Source organism: Canis lupus, chromosome 17 (assembly GCF_003254725.2).
Source record: "Canis lupus dingo isolate Sandy chromosome 17, ASM325472v2, whole genome shotgun sequence".
Lineage (NCBI taxonomy): Eukaryota > Metazoa > Chordata > Mammalia > Carnivora > Canidae > Canis > Canis lupus.
The window spans coordinates 52232862-52253042 of record NC_064259.1 but is presented as its reverse complement, the minus strand read 5'-3'; the positions used below and the strand labels follow the sequence as shown (position 1 = coordinate 52253042).

The following is a 20181-nucleotide window of genomic DNA, read 5'->3' as shown; positions in this document are numbered from 1 at the left end:
TAGCATGTTGATTATTTAAGTAAAGTCTTAAATTTGAGTCACGTAGCAATTTTTCACTTTTTAAGAATTTTAATAGTAGATTTTCTGTTTTAAATGTAGTATTTTTTTGTTTGTGTGTTTAAGGTATCAGTTTTTGGAAGAAGCTTTTCAAAACCAGAAAGGTGCAATTGAGAATCTATTGGCAAAGCTTCTTGAGAAAAAGAATTATGTTCACTTTGCTGCTACTCAGGTGCAGAATAGGTAAGTGTGTTGCCTTAAAACCATAATTTCACTTTAAGAATTTTTAAATACAGTAGGTCCAGTTTAAACTTTGTGTTCCTTTTATATTAAGCATATATAGAAAACATATTTTTGGAAGGGTAAATGCTCTAAGTTTGAGTTTGCATTATAATGTTTGTTAAATAAGATTTAATTCACGAGTATTTTGAATACTCTTTACATTTTTGGTTATTTTATAATCCGTAAAACAAGACTTTGTAAAAGCCTTAATTTTAACTGTGGAAAAAGCAATTAATACAGAGTTGAATTAGAAAATTTAACTTTGTGGAAGACATAGTATAGAGTGTGAAGAATGGTGGGCAAATATGTACCTTCCCGTCTGTAAAGTAAGAATTGAAAATACTATTTCTCTTAGTAGTAGTAGTATAAGATTTACGACTAGCGGTTTGTGTCACATATTAAAACCCTCAAGATTTTAGCTATTTATTATTTTTATCAATAATAGCATCAATATTTTAAAATTTTATTCAGGTTCATTTCTAAATGAACTAAATTTACTGATAAGGCAAGTTGAAATCAGTTCCATAAATGAATACATATTGTTAGGTGAATACATCCTTGTTAGGTGAAGACTTGGTGTAGAAAAATGAACACTTGGATCTGGCATAATTAAAATCTGTATATTCCTGGAGGTATGAGTAGAATCAATAAATATTTTTCAGTTTCACAAATATTGAGACTTAAAGTACTTCTAGAATGTTAAGATTAATTTATGATATTAAAAATGGCAATACTCATATTAAATAGATGAATGAAGAGTACATTAAATATTAGACTAAAAGGTGGTAGAACTTTCATCTTAAGTGATACCAAAAGAAAATAAAGGTTACTCTGAGGTAATATGTAACAATGCAGTTGACCCTTGAACAACATGGATTTGAACTGAGAGGGTCCACTTATATGCAGATTTGTTTTCAATAAATACAACATTTTCTTTTCTCTAACTTGATTGTAAGAATATATAATACATATAACACATAAAACATATTCATTGTTTATGTTACCAGTAAGGCTTCTAATCAGCAGTAGGCTATTAGCTAAGCTTTTGGGGAGTCAAAGGGTATACATGGATTTTTGACTGCATGGAGTTAGGAGTACCTAACCCTCCACTTTGCCCAAGGGTCAACTCTATATACTTTATATATGCTAATCATGGATGGTTAATTGTCATGAAAATGCCAGGATGTTTCAAAGTTACTGCTATGTTGGGTAATATTGGGGAGGGTAGCTATCTTTTCATAAATCACAGATGAATGTCCTTTTCAAGAAAAGGATAGTGAGTTCATTTATTATGGCAGTCCCATATTTTTATACAGATATTTTGTATGTATGTTTCTGAATCTGTATAGAAGTAGAACAAGAAGTTCATGTGTTAATGCAGAGAGTTGGGGAGATTAATGATTTCATATCCAGGAATGTTTTTTTTTAAGTATTGAAATCTCCAGTAATACTTCCCTTTAGACACAGTGTGTAGACACAGTGTGTAGTGACCTCCTATCTCCATTATTTAATGTACATTGATTTGTTGTTCTTCACAATTGAATAGTACATGCTTGAATTTAATGAGAATCTGACTGTGGCTAACTCTTCTCTTTTCGCATGCTTACTGTTTCAGTCTTGGGCTGAATCATTTTAAGTTAGAGTCCTACATTATCAATAGTAATTAGCACTCTTATTTTTAAAAATACATCTTCCACTTACTTTAGTAAGGATAGAATTGAATAAAATTTTCAAGTAAGTGCCCAAACAAGCACTGATGTATAGACGAAGGAAAATTACATTATTATTACTCAGACTGTCTTAAAGTTACTCAAATTTGAATTGGGCAAATAAAAGACGTTTTAGAGATTGAAAGTGTGAGTAATGGTTTGTAAAGAAGTAGAATGTATAAAAGTTGAAGGCTAATTTCTTTGGTTGTTTAATATTATATGTATTTATATTGTTGTTTAATATTATATATGTTTATATTGGTGGGCTGCTCCCCTTCCCCCCCATAGGTATCAGCTATTTCATATCTGCAAACAAAACTTTCATCACCAAAATGGGAGCCTATACTTCTTCTAAAACACCTAACAACTCAACAAAATGAATTGAAGATGTTTTGGGAAGAACCTATGAAAGGGGGGCATGTATCAGAACCCACATTTGAGGTGGTTAAGTTATAAGTGAAAATAAATTCTAAGTTTAATTCCTATTATTTCAACAGATAATTACTGTTTGCAACATTATTCTTTTGCACATTATTCTTGAAAAGCATTAAGCAGATCCGATGCACCAGATTTGACATTAGACAGCAATTATGGAGTCAGATGTTTATATATCACATTGATGTCATAGGAACTAAAGGAGATTGCCATCTAGACTACTAAACAGGCCTTTATGAACTTAATTTAATACTAAATATTTAATCTGTTCTTTGTATAAATAACTTGTTTCGACCAAATTGAGTGCTCAGATCTACCAAAACATAAGTTGTACATTTTGACAGAGGTTTTATTTTAATTATTCACTTAAGTGCCCAGTTGGATGAATTTCTGTAACAGTTGATTCAGAGACATAGGATAAGTTGATAACCTAATGATGCATTTCTCTTATTCAGGATAAAAGAAGTAAATGAGACTAACAAACGAGTAGAACAGGAAATTAAAGTGGCCATTTTCACCCTTATCAATGAAATTAATAAGAAAGGAAAATCTCTCTTACAGCAGCTAGAGGTATGGTTCAAAGCCAAAATAAAAACAAAGACTGCTTCTCTTGCGCTTTAGCTGTTTTAATGTTTATTGAAAGCTCTTTTAGATTGGTTGGGTGGGGGCATGGAAGTAAAGAAAATTAAAAACATTTAAAAATTTTCATTTCCTATTAGAAAATAGAGCTTTATTGAGTTAATTTGCAGCCCAATTTAATAATAACTGATTTTAGCTGTATAAATGAGAAGATAGTGTTGTCCTTTTAGAAATGAAAGAATTATTTCTAAAGTGTGATACAAAACCAAGACAAAGCCAACCTGCTACATCCTCCCCAGCCCCTAAGATAGGGCCTCAATTTAACTTTTACACGTGAATGTATATTGGGAGTCAGCTTGAGTCATTTGTGTGTTTCATTTAAAAAATATTCCATAGTTTTGCTTAAAATGCTGCACATTTCAAAATTTATAAACTTTAAAATCACAGATAATTTTGTTGTTGTATTGTTTTTGTGTTGCATAATTTGAGATTAATATATAGATATAAATTTTTAGATAAGAATCCAGTTAATTTGTGAAATCCAAATTAAGTTTGAAACTACTGACCACAGTTCATTGGTTTTCCAAATTTGGTGCTCTTTAATAGGCTCAGATAATATGGGGCTGTATTTTCTGCACCACTAAATGGTAGCAATTTAAACTGTGTATTTGATTTTTTTAACTTCCATTACTATTAACCTCAGATTTTCCACAGTAGTTATTTTTTTCTGCTCCATTCCTTTATAGAACATTGTTTGTAAATACTAGACACATAGTTACACACAAATGAAAGAAATTCTGTTGGCAGTGTTATTTCTGAATTTTGTTTTTTTGAAAAATATCTTTTTATTAAGACTCAGTTGTGAGATGAAAGTACTCTCACACATAAAGTTAGAGATCCCTTTTCTGTTGTACATCCAATCAGTGTATATAACTCTTAATAGATTTTTGTTTTTAAAAGGACTGTGTAAATGGAGAGCACCGGAGCAGCAACTATTTTTGATAACCTTTTACCTTACTGCAAATACATTTTAACTATAGGTGTAAAATAATGTTCTTAAACCATGTCAAGAACTTTTGAGTGAAAAGATGCCTCTTAATACTAAAATATACAAAAATACCAAATGGTAAATCTGCCACATACTCCTAATATGCTGAATTTAAACAGTAGATGTTTTCTAGTATAATACATTCTTAAACTTCGTAAAATAGAGATTTATTTTCCTAAGCTTTGTGAAAGGGATGATTTCTAGGAAAGTTGTGAATCAGCTTCTATCAGTTGAATACTTTTATCCCTTGTTTTACATTACAAAATGAGCAACTTGTTTTCTTAGGGAAAAAAATTGTCCAGTAAATCAAGTTGAGGCATTAAGAAAATGGTTAAGTACCAACTATAGTTACGTTGTTTGGTGTACCTAATGTCGAAGTGTGTATAGAACATCATCTATCGCTTCTGGGAATTTAAGTTCCCAGGTAGTTTATTTTTCCTTTGCAGCATTTCTCCCCCCACCCATTGGTCCTTCAGCTCTTACTTACTTTCTTGTTCTTTATGAACTTTTGTCTTTTCAAAACTTTCCCTAACTGTACTCTTAGAGTGTTGGAATTTACCTTTCTCATTTTGTCTTAAGTATTTAAAGGAATAGATTTTAACTTTAGCCTCATGCTACACCAGTAGGTGGCAGTGGTAACACAAAATTTTCTTTGGTCTGAAACGAATATATCAAATTTCTAAATGTCAGCTCATTGTGTCATAGATTCTGTATGTTGGATCAGCCTAATAGATACTATTTTTAACAAAGACATTTTATCTTCTGAAGGAAAAGAGAGAACATCAACTAACAATTTCTGTATATGGAATATCCCTTGTTAGCTTTGAGAATGAAGTTTTAGTTCCGCTTTTGTTAGTGACTTTTCTTTTGATCAGAAGCTCATTAAATAATGAAGTGCTTGTCAACTTATCCTAATTTTAAAAAATAATGTAGGAATTTGTTCATTTATAGTAAGAATCGTGAGTTGAAATTTTCATATAGAATTCTTCACTGAACTCTTGTTCTGTTTCAGAATGTTACAAAAGAAAGACAGATGAAGTTACTACAGCAACAGAATGACATCACAGGCCTTTCCCGACAGGTGAAACATGTTATGAACTTTACAAACTGGGCAATTGCGAGTGGCAGCAGCACAGCACTACTGTACAGCAAGCGACTGGTGAGACACATAGTATATTTATGGTTTTAAATTGACTTGACATTAATATACTTATATTCAGTTAACTGCACTTTTTTAAAGTATAGATTTTGTAGTTTTGCATATGTAATCACCACTATGTTAAGATACAGAAAATTTCCATCACCCACAAAAGCTTCCTTGTTCCCTTTACTCCTGACCCTAGGCAACCATTAGTCTGATTTCTTTTATTTTCTAGAATCTCATATGAATGGAACCAGACAGTATTTATTTTCCTGAAAATACCTGGTATCATAATGCAGTTTATCACCAGAAATATCAGAAGTTCAAGCATGTGCATTTGATTGCTGATATAGATAGTCTTTTAATCGTGTATTGTCTCATCTGAGATTGACATTGTGGGGCTTGATGAGCTTTTAATGTCTTTATCATGTGTGATTTCTCAAGTGATACTTAAATTTTTAAGACTAATGTGAATTTTTTCCTTTAAGATTACTTTTCAATTGCGCCATATTTTGAAAGCACGGTGTGATCCTGTGCCTGCTGCTAATGGAGCAATTCGTTTCCATTGTGATCCCACCTTCTGGGCAAAGAATGTAGTCAATTTAGGTGAGAAATAATTAGTTTCATGAATATAACTGGGAACACTGAATTAGGAGAAAGTATCTAAAGCAAAGCTTAGATACTTAAAATTTAAATTCACTCTTACATGTAAACTTCTTGGAAAATATGTTCCTCATCGGAAACTCACTTGAGCTGTGTTCATAACATCTTTAAGAATGTTGAAAGTCTACTAATTTTAGATTTAAAAAATGTTTATCATTGCTAACTACCCCCCCATCTTTTAAAATTGATAATGACTGTTTCATGTCGAAAAGTTAGCAAATGGGCCTTTATTCTCTTGAAAGAGTTTATTAGATGCTTGGTAATTTGTATATTAGTTATACTAATTATCCACTGGAGGAGGACCTACGGGATGCTGATGTGTCTGAAAGTCAAATACTGAGGAATGTTTGAAAGCTAAGACTAGCTCTTTTCCACACGAAAGAGGAATGGACTTTACTCTGTTGCTCCTCAGTGTGGACCTGTGGACCACAGGTGAAAGTTACAGGGAGTCAAACAGCTCAATTTAAAACAAAGACCAAAAACTTCCCAGTGATTAGAACTGTCTACACATTGAGTAAAGTCACTTTCAAAATAGTCAAGTCCTCACCATTGGAAGTTGTAAAAGCAGAGGTGGATAGATTTCTGTAAAAAAATAATTTTTGTGTATTTTAAAATTTTACTATAGCCTTAGATCAGGCATTAGCAAACTGTTTTTGTATGGCATGGCAGCTAAGTTTTTTGTTTTTGTTTTTTTTTTTTTACATTTTAAAGAGTTATAAAAACAAATGAAAAAAAAAAAAGAATATGTGACAGATCTTATGTAGCCTACAAAGCCTAAATTATCTGACTCATCAAAGGAAATGTTTGCCAATTCTGCCTTACATCAGACCTTCCTAAAATTTGTTTTCTATTCCTAGAAAACAAGAGCTCTGTGAGAGGCAAGGAAAATTGTCATTCTAGGGACATAAGTGGTTAAAACATTCCACGTTTCCACAGAAGACAGTTCTGGAGCAGTGTCATGCTCTCCCCTGCAGATTTTGGCAATTCAAAGGCAATGGCATCAGCATTAGCAATCTTAGGTTTCCTTGAATCTAGGAGAATGGATTTTGACTGACTAGATGGGCCTCTTCTGATAATATCTCTTTCATATCTTTAATTTTTTATGCATTTGTGTAAATAAAGAATAAGGGCAGGCGATATATTATTCTGAATAATCAAAAGTCAATTATTTGGCTTTGGACTGTTTCTGATCTTCATTATCTTTAAACCTAGCTTCTATCTCTGCTGAACTGTCAAAAGCTTTGAGTGCTGATAATTGTCAAAGGAAAGAGGAAAAGATAGTGACTAATCCACAAAGTAGATAATTTAATCGTTTATATGCAAATTATTCTCATTTTTTAAATCCTTCAGGTAATCTAGTAATAGAGAGTAAGCCAGCTCCTGGTTATACTCCTAATGTTGTAGTTGGGCAAGTTCCTCCAGGGACAAACCACATTAGTAAAACCCCTGGACAGATTAACTTAGCACAGCTTCGACTCCAGCACATGCAACAACAAGTATATGCACAGAAACATCAACAGTTGCAGCAGATGAGGATGCAGCAACCACCTGCACCTGTATCAACAACAACAACAACAACACAGCAGCACCCTAGACAAGCAGCCCCGCAGATGTTACAGCAACAGGTGAGTATTATATCATGCATGACATTATTGATAAAGATTATGAAGGCCTCAAGATTATACTTCTGTACGGATGAATTTACACATTTCAAAGTTACTAGCAAGGACAAAGCTCAAATGTTAGAGTTTAAATGTTTCCTCTGGGTTTGGCAGGGATTTGGGGGAGATGGGAGGAAGGGCATTAAATACTTACATGGGAAACAAACTTGACTCTGTACTTACTATAGAGGAGCACAAATTTTTATCATATTTTTTGTTTTCCACATGTGGTTTTGGGCCAGAGAACTAGATAGTTTTTGCCTAAGATCTGGTAAGTTCTTATTTATTTAAGACAGTGATAGCGGGGAGGGTGAGAGGGAATCTGGAGTAGATTCAGTGCTGAGCACGGAGGCCCCCCCCCCCCCCCACGGGGCTTGATCCCATGACCCTGAGATCACAACCTTAGCCTCTTAGAAATTGGGAGTCGGACGCTTAACTGACTGAACCACGCAGGCACCTTGATCTGATAAGTTCTTCAGGCATTTGCTCAAATCATTTCCATCCCTGTATCTTTCCTGATCTCCCCTTCCCCATCCAAATCAAAACCATTAATCCAGGTTTGGATAAATTAATGTTAATAAGTCTTACACACACACCCCCCAAGAGAAAGAGATTGAGGCTAGAAATGGGGGAGAATGTAACTTAGACTTTTTACTTTATGCCCTTCTGTCCTAATTTTTACCATAATATTTTATAATTGAAAGATAAGTTGATAAAAAATATTATTACGTAAATGCAATTTCTACCTTTTTTAGCCTCCAAGATTGATCAGTGTGCAAACAATGCAAAGAGGCAACATGAACTGTGGAGCTTTCCAAGCCCATCAGATGAGATTGGCTCAGAATGCTGCCCGAATACCAGGGATACCCAGGCACAGCGGCCCTCAGTATTCCATGATGCAGCCACACCTCCAAAGACAAGTATGCCTAGAGTTACATTTGTAAGAATCATACAATTTTAAAACTAAAAGACATCATTTTTCTTAATCAGGTGGGGGGATGTATGGCCATTAATACCTTTGAGAATTTGATTAATGCTGTGTATTTTCTTGTCCCAGAAAAATACATATACACATGAATTCAATTTTAAGAGCTTCTTTAATGGCATTCCACTCATTATATACTATGCGTTAAGAACCTCTGCTCTAATACAGCCAGTTCATTTTACAGAAGTAAAAAACAGAGGAGCTTGTTATTTATTCATGATCACAAGAGGTAATGGTAAAGTCAAGTTTAGAACCTTTGTTTCCTGAAATTATTCCTATCTTTTAATGCAGTGTTTGGAGCTAATCTATAAAAAAGGGCTTTGAAAACAATAGAGCTATGCTCTGTGTAATTTATTTATTTTTTGCTTCTCTCTGCTTATTTTTCTTTTAAGAATATAGATATGCCTACTCTTAAAAATAAGTGTATTTAGAAACACGTTTTCTAATTTTTGCCTAACAGTAGGTTATATTAAACAGGAGTTAGGATTATAAAATCAGGCTACTTTTACATGTGGTTTCTAGTTATAAAATAATAAATTTCATTTCATAACCATTACAGTGATGTTTCTCAAAGTGTGCTTTAATGACCATCAGAATGACTATTGGGGGGGGGGGGTCCTTGTCAGAAATAGGTTCTGAGCCTTATTCACTGAATCAGGATTTCTAGGAGCAAAATACTCAGAAATATGTAAACTTCTACTAACTCAGATCAATCAGCACACTAAAGTTGGATAAGCAGTCCCAGAGCAGTGGTCCTTCAACTTTTAGACCCAAGTACCTCTGGAAAGACTTTTGAAAACTAGGCATTCCTTTACATTTAAAATTGACATTTAAAAGTTCTATTATAAGTTTAAGTGGTTGCTGAGGACATAATTTCTGGCATATTGTAAATATTAACATTATAAAGTAAAATCCTTACATCATTCTTGTACACGAATCCACTAGAATCCCAGATACCATAGCAAGCTCTTTTTTGAAAATCAGTTTTATTCTCTCTTTTCTCCATGGATTTGAATTACTCTTCTACTTTCTCTACAGAAATTTAATATAGTTACATTTAAAAAAAATAATAATATAGTTACATTTGATAGACTCACAGATCAGTTAGTTGCAGTTTTCTGCAGGAAAAATGTCTCTCAATTTAAAAATTGTTAAATTTCCAGTGACAATAAGACTGTTGTTATTAAGCTTAAAAAGATTTTTGGGACTGAATTTTCATTACAATAATTCATATACAATTGTTTAAATAGCAGAAATATATTTACATGGTTTAAGAGTATTAGGAAACATAAAAAAAGTAAAATTCTTTTAGATACACATTTCTTTATGAGATATATGGAGCCTTTTCCCCCTTTGTATTCATTTATATATATTTGTATGTCTGTTACTTACTACTGGAGTAAATGAGAGTTCAACATCAATTTTTATTACTGTTTTTTTCCTGGTTTTTGTTTTCTCATGATGCTCAGGAAACTTGTTCACAAAAACATGTATCTGGGAATTAAAAGAATTTTCTCATTTTCCTCCATTATTTGAACTTTTGTAGATTATAAACTGAAACTCAAAATGAGATAATCAATACTACTTTTAAATCTTTTTTATGATTTGATAGTTTCTTCATATCAGAACCCACTCAGGGATTTGTTACCAGGTTTTTGAGCTGAGCACTTTTTCATCAACTTGAAACTCATACCTTTGCTTGTCATTCTGAGAGTATTTTCTGCCTCTGGGCAGGATGCTAGATAAGATTAGGAATGGGTCAGAGGTATACTGTTTTGGGGCTGGGGGTTGAAAGGCAATTGTGAAAGAAGTAGAAGAGGAGAATCCGTAGTGTAGACTCTGGCACATTCCTAGGGAAATCGTATTTTCTTTAGAAAAAAAATACATAATGAAGGTTGAAGATCTGGACATTAATTTCCTTAAAGATACATACCCATGTACCCATTAGTATGTGGAAAGCCCTCAAATATTAACAGGGGTTTAAATAAAATTTAAAATATATGTATATATTACCAAGGGGCAGGTATACCTTGGAAGAGTGCAAAAGCTCCAGAATCAGATGTTAGGGCTCCTGCAGAAATCATTGGATGTTAGAATTTTACACGTTTAAATTTCTAATTTTTTTATATGTGTGTAATTTGTTTCCCAAAGATTTTTGCCTATGTTATCTTAAAGGTGATTCTCCTAACAGTCCCTCACAATGAAGCAAGTGAGGTATTATCCACATTTCTAAATTACTGAGATTATGGATTTGCCCAAAGTCACAGAGTATTACAGTTAGGAATTGATGTCGTATTTCTGTTTGTACATTTTTTGTTTTTTTTCTACCATATCAGTTATATAGTGCATAACTACACGATCTTTTTTCGCAGTTATTTGTGTTTTTAAAAATACAAAAGGGCCAAAGAGGAATATAGATAGAGCAGAGGTTTTACTGGTCTGTTGTTTGAAAACTTTAGGGGCTTCCAGATCATCTATTTATACACATCTTTGTTCTGAAATAACATATCACCAGGGTGACAGGTTGAAAATTATTGGCAAGTCTACCTTTTTCTAAATACTACACAGAAATGAGTAGGAAAATGTAAAAGCCTAAATTTGAATATTTTTGTATGAGTTGGAGAAGGCTTTACTCTTTTTTCCAGTTTTATTAACAATTGATTTACATCACTGTATAAATTTAAGGCTTACAGCATAATGGTTTGATTTAAATATTATGCAAAATGATTGTCTCAATAGATTCTGCTAACATCCATCATGTTATATAGACACAATTAAAAAATTTTTTTCCCTCCTTGTAATAAATCTCAGGATTTACTTTTTTTACCTTTCAAATTTTTTATTTAATTTCTAATTAGTTAGCATATAGCACAATATTGGTTTCAGAAGTAGAATTCTGTAATCATCACTTACGTACAGCTCCCAGTGCTTTAATACATAACAGTGCCCTCTGTAATACCCATGACCCATGAAGCCCATCCCCCACCTACCCTGCTTTATTAACCCTCAATTTGTACCTTTAAGAGTCTCATGGTTTGTTTCCCTCTCTCTTTTTTTCTTTTTTTTCTCCCCTCCCATGTGTTCTTCTGTTTTGTTTCTTAAATTCCACATATGAGTGAAATCATATGGTATCTGTCTTTTTCTGACTGACTTATTTTGCTTAGGATAATACACTCTGGCTCTTTGTATATCATTACAAATGGGAAGATTTCATTCTTTCTGATAGCTGATATTCCATTGTGTGTGTGTGTGTGTGTGTGTGTGTGTGTAAATACCACATCTTCTTTAGGTTTTACTTTCTTAACAGCTTTCCTGTGTATCACATATGGTGTTAGAACTGTGGTCATATTTTATATGTATCACATACCTAGTACTTTTTATCTTATAACTGGAAGTTTGTACCTTTTCCCTTTTGCCCTTCAGTTCCCCCTTCTCCCATCCTCCACCTCTGGAAACCACAAGTCTGAACCCCTTTTATATGAATTTGTTTTTAAGATTCCGTATACAAATGAGATCATACAGTATTTATATTTCTCTGTCTTACTTCACTTAGCATAATGCCTTCAAGGTCCATCCATACTGTGGCAAGTGATAGAATTGCCTCATTTTTTATGGCTGAAAAATATTCTGTTGTGTATACAAACACACCCATGGACAGACACAGTCATACATACCACATCTTCTTTGTCTATTTATCTATTCATGGACCCAGATTTCTTCTGTGTCTTGGCTCTTGTTAAGGTAGTGCTTACTTCTTTGTTTCTCAGTCACAAGTATCAGACACTTGTTGTGTATCCTTCCTAAACTGAAAATTGTTGTGAAGGTATAGTTCATATTAAAATATCTTGGCAGATCAAGTAATGATAACATCTTTTTTTCCTAACAGCACTCAAACCCAGGGCATGCTGGACCCTTTCCTGTTGTGTCGGTGCACAATACCACAATTAATCCAACCAGTCCTACTACAGCTACGATGGCAAATGCAAATCGAGGCCCCACCAGTCCATCTGTTACAGCAATAGAGCTAATTCCCTCAGTTACCAATCCTGAAAACCTTCCGTCACTGCCAGATATTCCACCCATACAGGTTTGTATTTAAGTGGATGAGAGATTTAAAGCCTCCTGTTAATTAGAGAGTTAAGGGTCTTCTTTTCTCTTTCTCTTTCTCTTTCCTTTTCCTTTTCCTTTTCCTTTTCCTTTTCCTTTTCCTTTTCCTTTTCCTTTTCCTTTTCCTTTTCCTTTCCTTTTCCTTTTCCTTTCAGGAACGTGTTTTGAAGTTTCCAAAGAGTAGAATATAATATTTGATTTTTAAAAGTTATGTGTACTAAAACTAGCATACCTCAACATTTTAAAGTAATAAGATAATCAGATTTGCTAATCTTTCTGCCACTTGCCAGCGGGCAAGCGTTATATATTAGATAAAGCACTCCTGCTATGAGTCTGGATCCAGAGAGGAGAGGAGACCCAGGACCACAATGTGGTCACATCTTATGTTAGGTCCAAAAGGGATGGTGTACCCCTTTTGCAAACAGGTTGGACTGAGAAAGAGGTTGGAAGGTCTAGATAACAGGCAGTTGCAGTTGGTGGGGGTGGTGTATACTGAGAGAGGAAGTGATGAAGAGTAGAAGATAAAAAAGGTTAAAGGCCTCTGAGGTTTCTCTTCCTTTCACCTGTAGCATTTTCTTGGGAAAAAAAAAATCTTGCAGTGCATTCTGAAATTTCATGAATTCATTTGAATTAAAAGCATTTTATTAAAAATTTTTGTGGGGAGTGGTACCTGGGTGGCTCAGTTGGTTAAGCATCCAACTCTTGATTTCAGCTCAGGTCATGATCTCATCGTTCTGAGATCGGGCCCTGCATCAGGCTCCTTGCTGAGCATGAAGGCTGCTTGGGAGTCTTGCTCTCCCTTCTCTCTGTGTCCACTTGAGCGTGTGCTCTCTCTCTCTCTCTCTCAAATAAATAATTTTTAAATGCGACATACAAACTTTTAAATACAAAAGTAATAGAGTCAATCATTTATATTAAAGGAAAAACAGACTAGAAAAAATTTTGTCTTAAACACCTGGCTGGCTCCATCGGTGGAGCATGCAACTCTTGATCTTGGGGTTGTGAGTTCAAGCCCCACATTGGGTGTAGAGGTTACTTAAAAAAAAAAAAAAAAAATCTTAACAAATCCACCTTATTGCAGCTTACTTACAGTTGCATTTAACTGAGCTCTGTTGCTGTGAAGAATACAACTCATGCACAGTTAGGGATGGATGATTTGTACATTTTTCAGGTATTCACTGAATACTACATACATATAACACATTAAATTTGAAACAGGTTTAATGAATGATTCCCAGATATACTTTATTTTGTTGATAATTTGGAAGTGGTTAAGAGAAGAATACATGATTCTGGCTTATGAATTGTGTAATGAACCCAGCCTAGACTCGTGGACACCAGGTCTTCTTCACTCCTCTTCAGACATCAGATAGGTTTTGGGTACTTGTTTGGAAAATTCTCTGGGTAATGTGACATACCAGTACTTGTCGTGCTCATCAAAATACTTGTTTAGGTTGGTAGGTCTGCTTGTGGGCCATCCTGAGGGTGAGTGGAAACAGTAAGGCACCAAGAGTGGGCATAGCACACTGCATGTCTGCATCAAGCCAAGGCAATGACTTGACAAAAAGCATTTTATTTATAAATTTAAATATAACCTTTGAAGTTAAAAAAAAAATTTAAAGTATTTATTTATTCATGAGAGACACAGAGAGAGGCCGAGACAGAAGCAGGCTCCCTGTGGGGAGGCTGATACAGGACTCAATCCCAGGACCCCAGGATTATGACCTGAGCCAAAGGCAGATGCTCAATCACTGAGCCACCCAGGTGTCTCTAACCTTTGAAGTTATATACCAAGTCATCATCTCATGCATTGTATGAGTTACTCAGAATCAAGGGTCACCATAGGAGCAAAGAGCAGTGAAATTACTAAGACACTGGGGCCCTTGATTGCCTTTTAATATTTTAATATATTTAATGGGTTTTATTAGAGTTAGTTTTAAAGGATGTTTCTTTAACTTCAAGTTGTATTGGTGCTGAGAGGACTAGACCATATAGAATGGGAAATGTGGGAACATATCTATAAAAAATAAAATTTCTTAAGATTTATTTATTTATTAGAGATAGCACGCTTGAACAGGAAGAGGGGCAGAGGGAATGAATCTCAAGCAAACTCCCTGCTAAGCGTGGATCCTAAAGCAGGGCTCCATTCAATACCCTGAGATCATGACCTAAGCCACAGTCAGGAGTCAGATGCCTACCTGACTGAGCCATCCAGGTGCCCCTAAAAAATAGAATTTCTGAGTTATAAGCTTAGAGTTTACAAACTACTTTTCACAGGCTGTATAGCAGTTTAATATGCAAAACCATCTTATGATAAGTGCTATCCCTATTTTATGGATGAGTAAGAAAGGTTAGTGACTAGTCACCCAGTACATGGAAAAGTTAGATTTCAAAGCTCAGGCTTCTGATTACAAGTCTGGTTTTCTCCCCACTGTCCATAGAGATAGTAGGGAGGTAGTTCAGGATTGTAGGCCTGGAAAGGTACAGTATTAAGAGACATGTACAGTGTTAAAAGAATCATTCAGGTCTTGCTAAATACTTAGTATATGCTAAAGTCCTTGGGGACTGAGAATAAAAAGATAAATAAGGCTTGGTTCCAGGTCTTAAAAAACTTTCAAAAGGAAAAGGAAGTATACTAATATTTTACTTAGTGTAATTTTCTCATGCTACTCTGATCTTCTCTTTGGTGCTGACAGAGATCAGATGGAAGAAGTATAGATGCTACACATCTTTGAAAAGCTGGCATCATATTAAGAGTTTCCTTTTTATCACCTACTATTAAAAGTTGAAATATACACATACCAGAAAATCCAATTTTTAAAAATGAATAGTTCACTGGTTTTTAGTATATGCACAAGATTGTGAACCATTACCGTTATTTCCAGAACATTTTTATTACCCCGAAAGAAACCCTATCCATTAAGCAGTCATGTTTCCTTCTTTCCCACCCCTGGAAACCACTGATTTACTTTCTGTTTCTGTTTTTGCCTCTTCTAGACATTTTGCATGAGTGGGATTATAATACATGGCCTTCTGTGTCTGGCTTCTTTCACTTAGCAGTGTTTTCCAGGTCCATCCATATTGTAGCCTGCATCAGTACTTAATTCCTTTTTATGGCTGAGTATTCTGTTGTATGGATACAGCATGTTTGTTTATGGGTTCATCCGTTGATGGACATTTGGGTTTCTAGTTTTTAGCTGCTAGGAATAATGCTGCTGTGAACAGATTATACAAGTGTTTGCATAAACACAGGTTATTGGTTCTCTGTGGTAAATTTCCAGGAGTGGAATTGCCATGTCATGTATTGTATGTGTAAGCTTTTGAGGAACTGCCAAACTGTTTTCCACAGTGGAGGCTACATTTTATGTTCCTACCAACATTGTTTGAGGATTTCAGTTTTTACACATTCTTGCCAACACTTGTTACTGTCCTTTACTTTTAAAAGTAGAGGTGGTTACCATGAAAGCACATATATAGTAAGAAATAGTTAACCATATGAACCAAGAACAGAAAGGGAAAGAAACCTATCCTCTCTTTAAGAATCACTTGCTTTCTCTCCTATCCTATACTTTTCATGGTATAGTAAGAATAAACCTGACAGAGGCTACACAGGAAGTAAACAGGATAGCATTAACTGTGTGATGTAAGTCAGAAGTAAATTCAAAGGCAGTTTTGGAGTTTTGTTGATATATCTTAATAGTAGTTATGATAGCCATCAAGTATGGATTAGAAAGTGATTTAAATAGAATTCTCTCAACCTAAATTAAATTTTATTTTGAACAGTTGCCCATCTCCAGCATAGTGATAATGCATGTTTGTAATTTACACCTTGAGTTGATACATGATGAACCTGAATACTTTTTGAATACATAAATGAATACTAGATTCTGTTCAGATTTGATTATAATTAATAGCTATGATCCTTTTTTTTTTTTTTTTAAGATTTTATTTAGAGAGAGCACATGTGAGTGCAGGAGGGTGAGGGAGAGGGAAAGAGAGAATGTTAAGCAGAACTCCACGCTAAGACATGGGGCTCAATCTCAGGACTCCGAGATTAGGAACTTGAGCTGAAATCAAAAGTTGAATGCTTAACTGACTGAGCTACCCAGGCGCCCCAGTTGATGTAATATTCTAATGATTTATTCTTTATAAAGAATTTTTCAGGGCAACTGGGTGACTCCATTGTTAAGCATCTGCCTTCAGCTCACGTCACCATCTCAAGTTCCCAAACCCCAGATTGGACTCTCTGCTCATCAGGGAGTCTGCTTCTCCCTCTCCTCCTCCCTCCTCCATTCCTTCCTCCCCCCTGCTTGTGCTCTTTCTGTCTCAAATAAATAAATGAAATCTCTTAGAAGAATTTTTCATATTTGACATACTTAGCAACTATTTATCTGGATACTGTATTGGATATTATGACATTTTGGGAAAACTGTATTTCTGATACTCATATGTAGATTTAAATGTTACGGGATACCCATTTCTGTACTGTGCTCCTAATACTGTCTGAATGAATCAGTCTTTCCTCCCCATCTTTACCAATCTGCTGGGTAAAAAGATATTACTGATTTCATTTACGTTTGGTTTATTTGTGTGCTTGGTTGCCTTTTCTTAGTTTCAGTGATGATTTGTATTTCTTCTGTGGATTGTCTTTTTCCTTTTAATTCATAGAAATTATATAACATATAATCTATGTAGTTACTCAAGGATGCTCAAAAAACACTGATGTAATGAATAAATGAATTAATGTTTTTCAAGTTAGACTTCTAACTTTATTAATGCTGACTCTTCATCCAGGTCTAGTGAAACCTGGGGGAGAATGCTTCAGCTAATATTTCCTGTTGGAGGCTGTAGTGACATTATGGAGGCCCTTTTATGTACTTCCAGTTTGCCTCTTCCTAATCAGTCCTGTCTTCTAGCCTTAGGCCTATCTGGCCAGAGATATAAATTGCAGGTAGGAGAGTATAGAAGGAATGGGAGTAGAGGTTATAGGTAATCTGGGACTTTCCTGTCTGTTTTGAGTCATCCCCTCCTCTGTGTTCATGTGTGACATTGTCCCAATTTCCATCTGTGGCCCATATTATGAGCTCACCCTCCAGAAATCCTCCAGTTGACTAGTTGCAGCTAGGAATTCTCCTAAAGTTACAGCTTACAAGTGAACTCTCTGCCAACAGCTGTGATCACCAGGCAGGCACAACTCCTCATAGAGCCCTTCATTGCCCCCCTTTTGAGCCCACTTCCTGTTACCACGTTTAGCCCTTTATGTTTCTGATAGGAGGTTTTTTAAGGGCTTTAATGAGAAAGACCTATTTAATTTTTAGAAGAGTCCTCCCTGACCTGTGTGTGGTATGTTGTGAGCTGGTTTATTTTGATCATTTTTCTATCAGTCCGATTCTACCTTGCTTTATTTCTGTAATTTTCTTTAAAGTTTCTACTTTGATGACATCCTTTTCTATTTTATAACCATGAAAATCAGTGCAATTTTGAGAAGAAAGGAAAGAAGTAAATGTATGTGTTTTCTGTCTTGAATAAGAAGTAGATTTGCATAAAAGGTAATCTTGCCTCTGATGAGAGAGAAGATTAAAAGGCCAAGTATGAGCACAAGGAGACCGATAAGCAAGATTTTCACTTATTTAAGAATAGTTTGCTTCTTTTGGAATAGTGTAAAATTTTTCTTAAGGTAATTTTCATAATTATATAGTATTTACTGTTTCTTACATGTATATCGTTTCACCATTACAGTTTCAGCATAGTTGGGAGGTTTTAAGAGTGGAAGTTGATGTTTAGGTAGTCCGGCCCTCTGGCTTTAACCTGCTGCCCTGCCTGTAAGTGAGAAAAGGGCTCATTCTCCTGTGGGCTGCCCCTGTGTAATAAGGGGCCCTATATCCCAGGCTAAGGGTTTTTTCTGAGTGTAGTCTTTTTAAAGTTTTTTAAACCATGGTTTAAAGGCATGAGGGATCCCTGGGTGGCTCAGTGGTTTAGCGCCTGCCTTCGGCCCAGGGAATAATCCTGGAGTCCCGGGATCTATTCCCACAGTGGGCTCCCTGCATGGAGCCTGTCCCTCCCTCTGCCTGTGTCTCTGCCTCTCTCTCTCTGTGTCTCTCATACATAAATAAATAAAATCTTAAAAAAAAAAGTTAGACACGGACATGATTAAATTTCTATTCAGGTGAATGATTCTGACAGGATTATGAATGCTGAAATAGAGGAAGACTAGATGGACAAGGATGTTGATAAGTAGGGTTCTTCATCAACTTTGAGAAAAGACAAAAGTGTCAGTATATGTCAGAGCTATTTTATTTTCATAGTTGAACATGAAGGGTTTATTGGATTATTGGGTTTTGTCTTGAGCTACCTCAGGTATTTGCTGAAATTATAGATTTGTTCACAAAAACTTTAAACTCGGTGGGTCCTCAGGAGAGGCTAAAGAAACAACAGTTAAGCCAAATTTGATACTATAATCTGTTAGTAAACTGTGAACATAAGCAATTATACTAATGAAAGTAATAGCTTCTCAGCTTTAATCAAAGCAAATTTATCATTTCATTCTTTCTCTTTAGTTGGAAGATGCTGGTTCAAGTAGTTTAGATAATCTACTAAGTAGATACATCTCAGGCAGTCACCTACCCCCACAGCCTACAAGCACCATGAATCCCTCCCCAGGACCCTCTGCCCTGTCTCCAGGATCATCAGGTAAAGCCATCAGAGGTGGCATTTCTTTTGTTACAGCTGACCCTCAAACAACACAGGTTTGAACTGCATGTATCCACAAATATGATTCTTTTTGATAAGTGCAGTAATGTAAATGTATTTTCTCTTCCTTACCATTTTCTTAATAACATTTTCTTTAGCTAACTTTATTATAAGAATGCAGTATATAATATATGTACTGTACCAAATATAGGTTAATTGGTATCGATATGGCTTCTAGTCAATAAATAGAAGATAAATAAATAATAATAAATAATAATATCTCTTAGGAGATATATTTTTAGGGAGTCAAAGGTTGTATGTCATTTTTGATTGCACCATTGAGGGGGTCAATGTCCCAAACATATTATTTAAGGATCAACTGTATTAGAGTTCTCTAGGAAGACAGAACCAATAGGAGGTATGTGTGTAGAGTAAGAGAAGTTTTTCCGAACTGGCTCAAATGACTGTTAGGACTGGCAAGCCATAGGGTAGGTCAGCGGGCTGGAGACTCAGGGCAAAGTTGATGTTACAGGCTTGGGTCTGGAGTTGAAATTCCTTCTTCTGGGGACCTCCATTTTTTCAGGTCTTCAGCTGATTGGATGAGACCCACCCACATTGTGGAGGTTGGTAGGCTTAGGCAGAATCTACTGATTAAAATGTTAATCACATCTAAAAATACCTTCATAGCAACATCTAGACTGGTGTTTGGCCAAACAACTGGGTAGCTATATTCTAACCAAGTTGACACATAAAATTAACCATCATAATATCAGGCCATTTTTTTTTCCTGACTGCTTTTTCTAATTATTTTTCTTCAGATACTGCTGGCAATTTTCACCTAACTGAAATAATATATATCTGTAGTATTTACTGTTCAGAGTTGT

At 35.0% G+C, this 20181-nt stretch overlaps 1 protein-coding gene across 2 annotated transcripts in view; it reads left to right on the top strand.

Annotated features, from left to right (window-relative positions):
• TRIM33 (tripartite motif containing 33) overlaps positions 1-20181 on the top strand; it is a 116189-nt gene that overhangs the window by 78763 nt on the left and 17245 nt on the right. For both annotated transcript variants that reach the window (XM_025453454.3, XM_025453452.3), the window contains exons 5-12: positions 124-240; positions 2879-2993; positions 5063-5209; positions 5680-5797; positions 7205-7479; positions 8271-8435; positions 12387-12587; positions 19165-19297. In XM_025453454.3, coding sequence (XP_025309239.1) covers positions 124-240; positions 2879-2993; positions 5063-5209; positions 5680-5797; positions 7205-7479; positions 8271-8435; positions 12387-12587; positions 19165-19297 — 1271 coding nt within the window. The remainder of the gene's footprint in view (positions 1-123; positions 241-2878; positions 2994-5062; positions 5210-5679; positions 5798-7204; positions 7480-8270; positions 8436-12386; positions 12588-19164; positions 19298-20181) is intronic.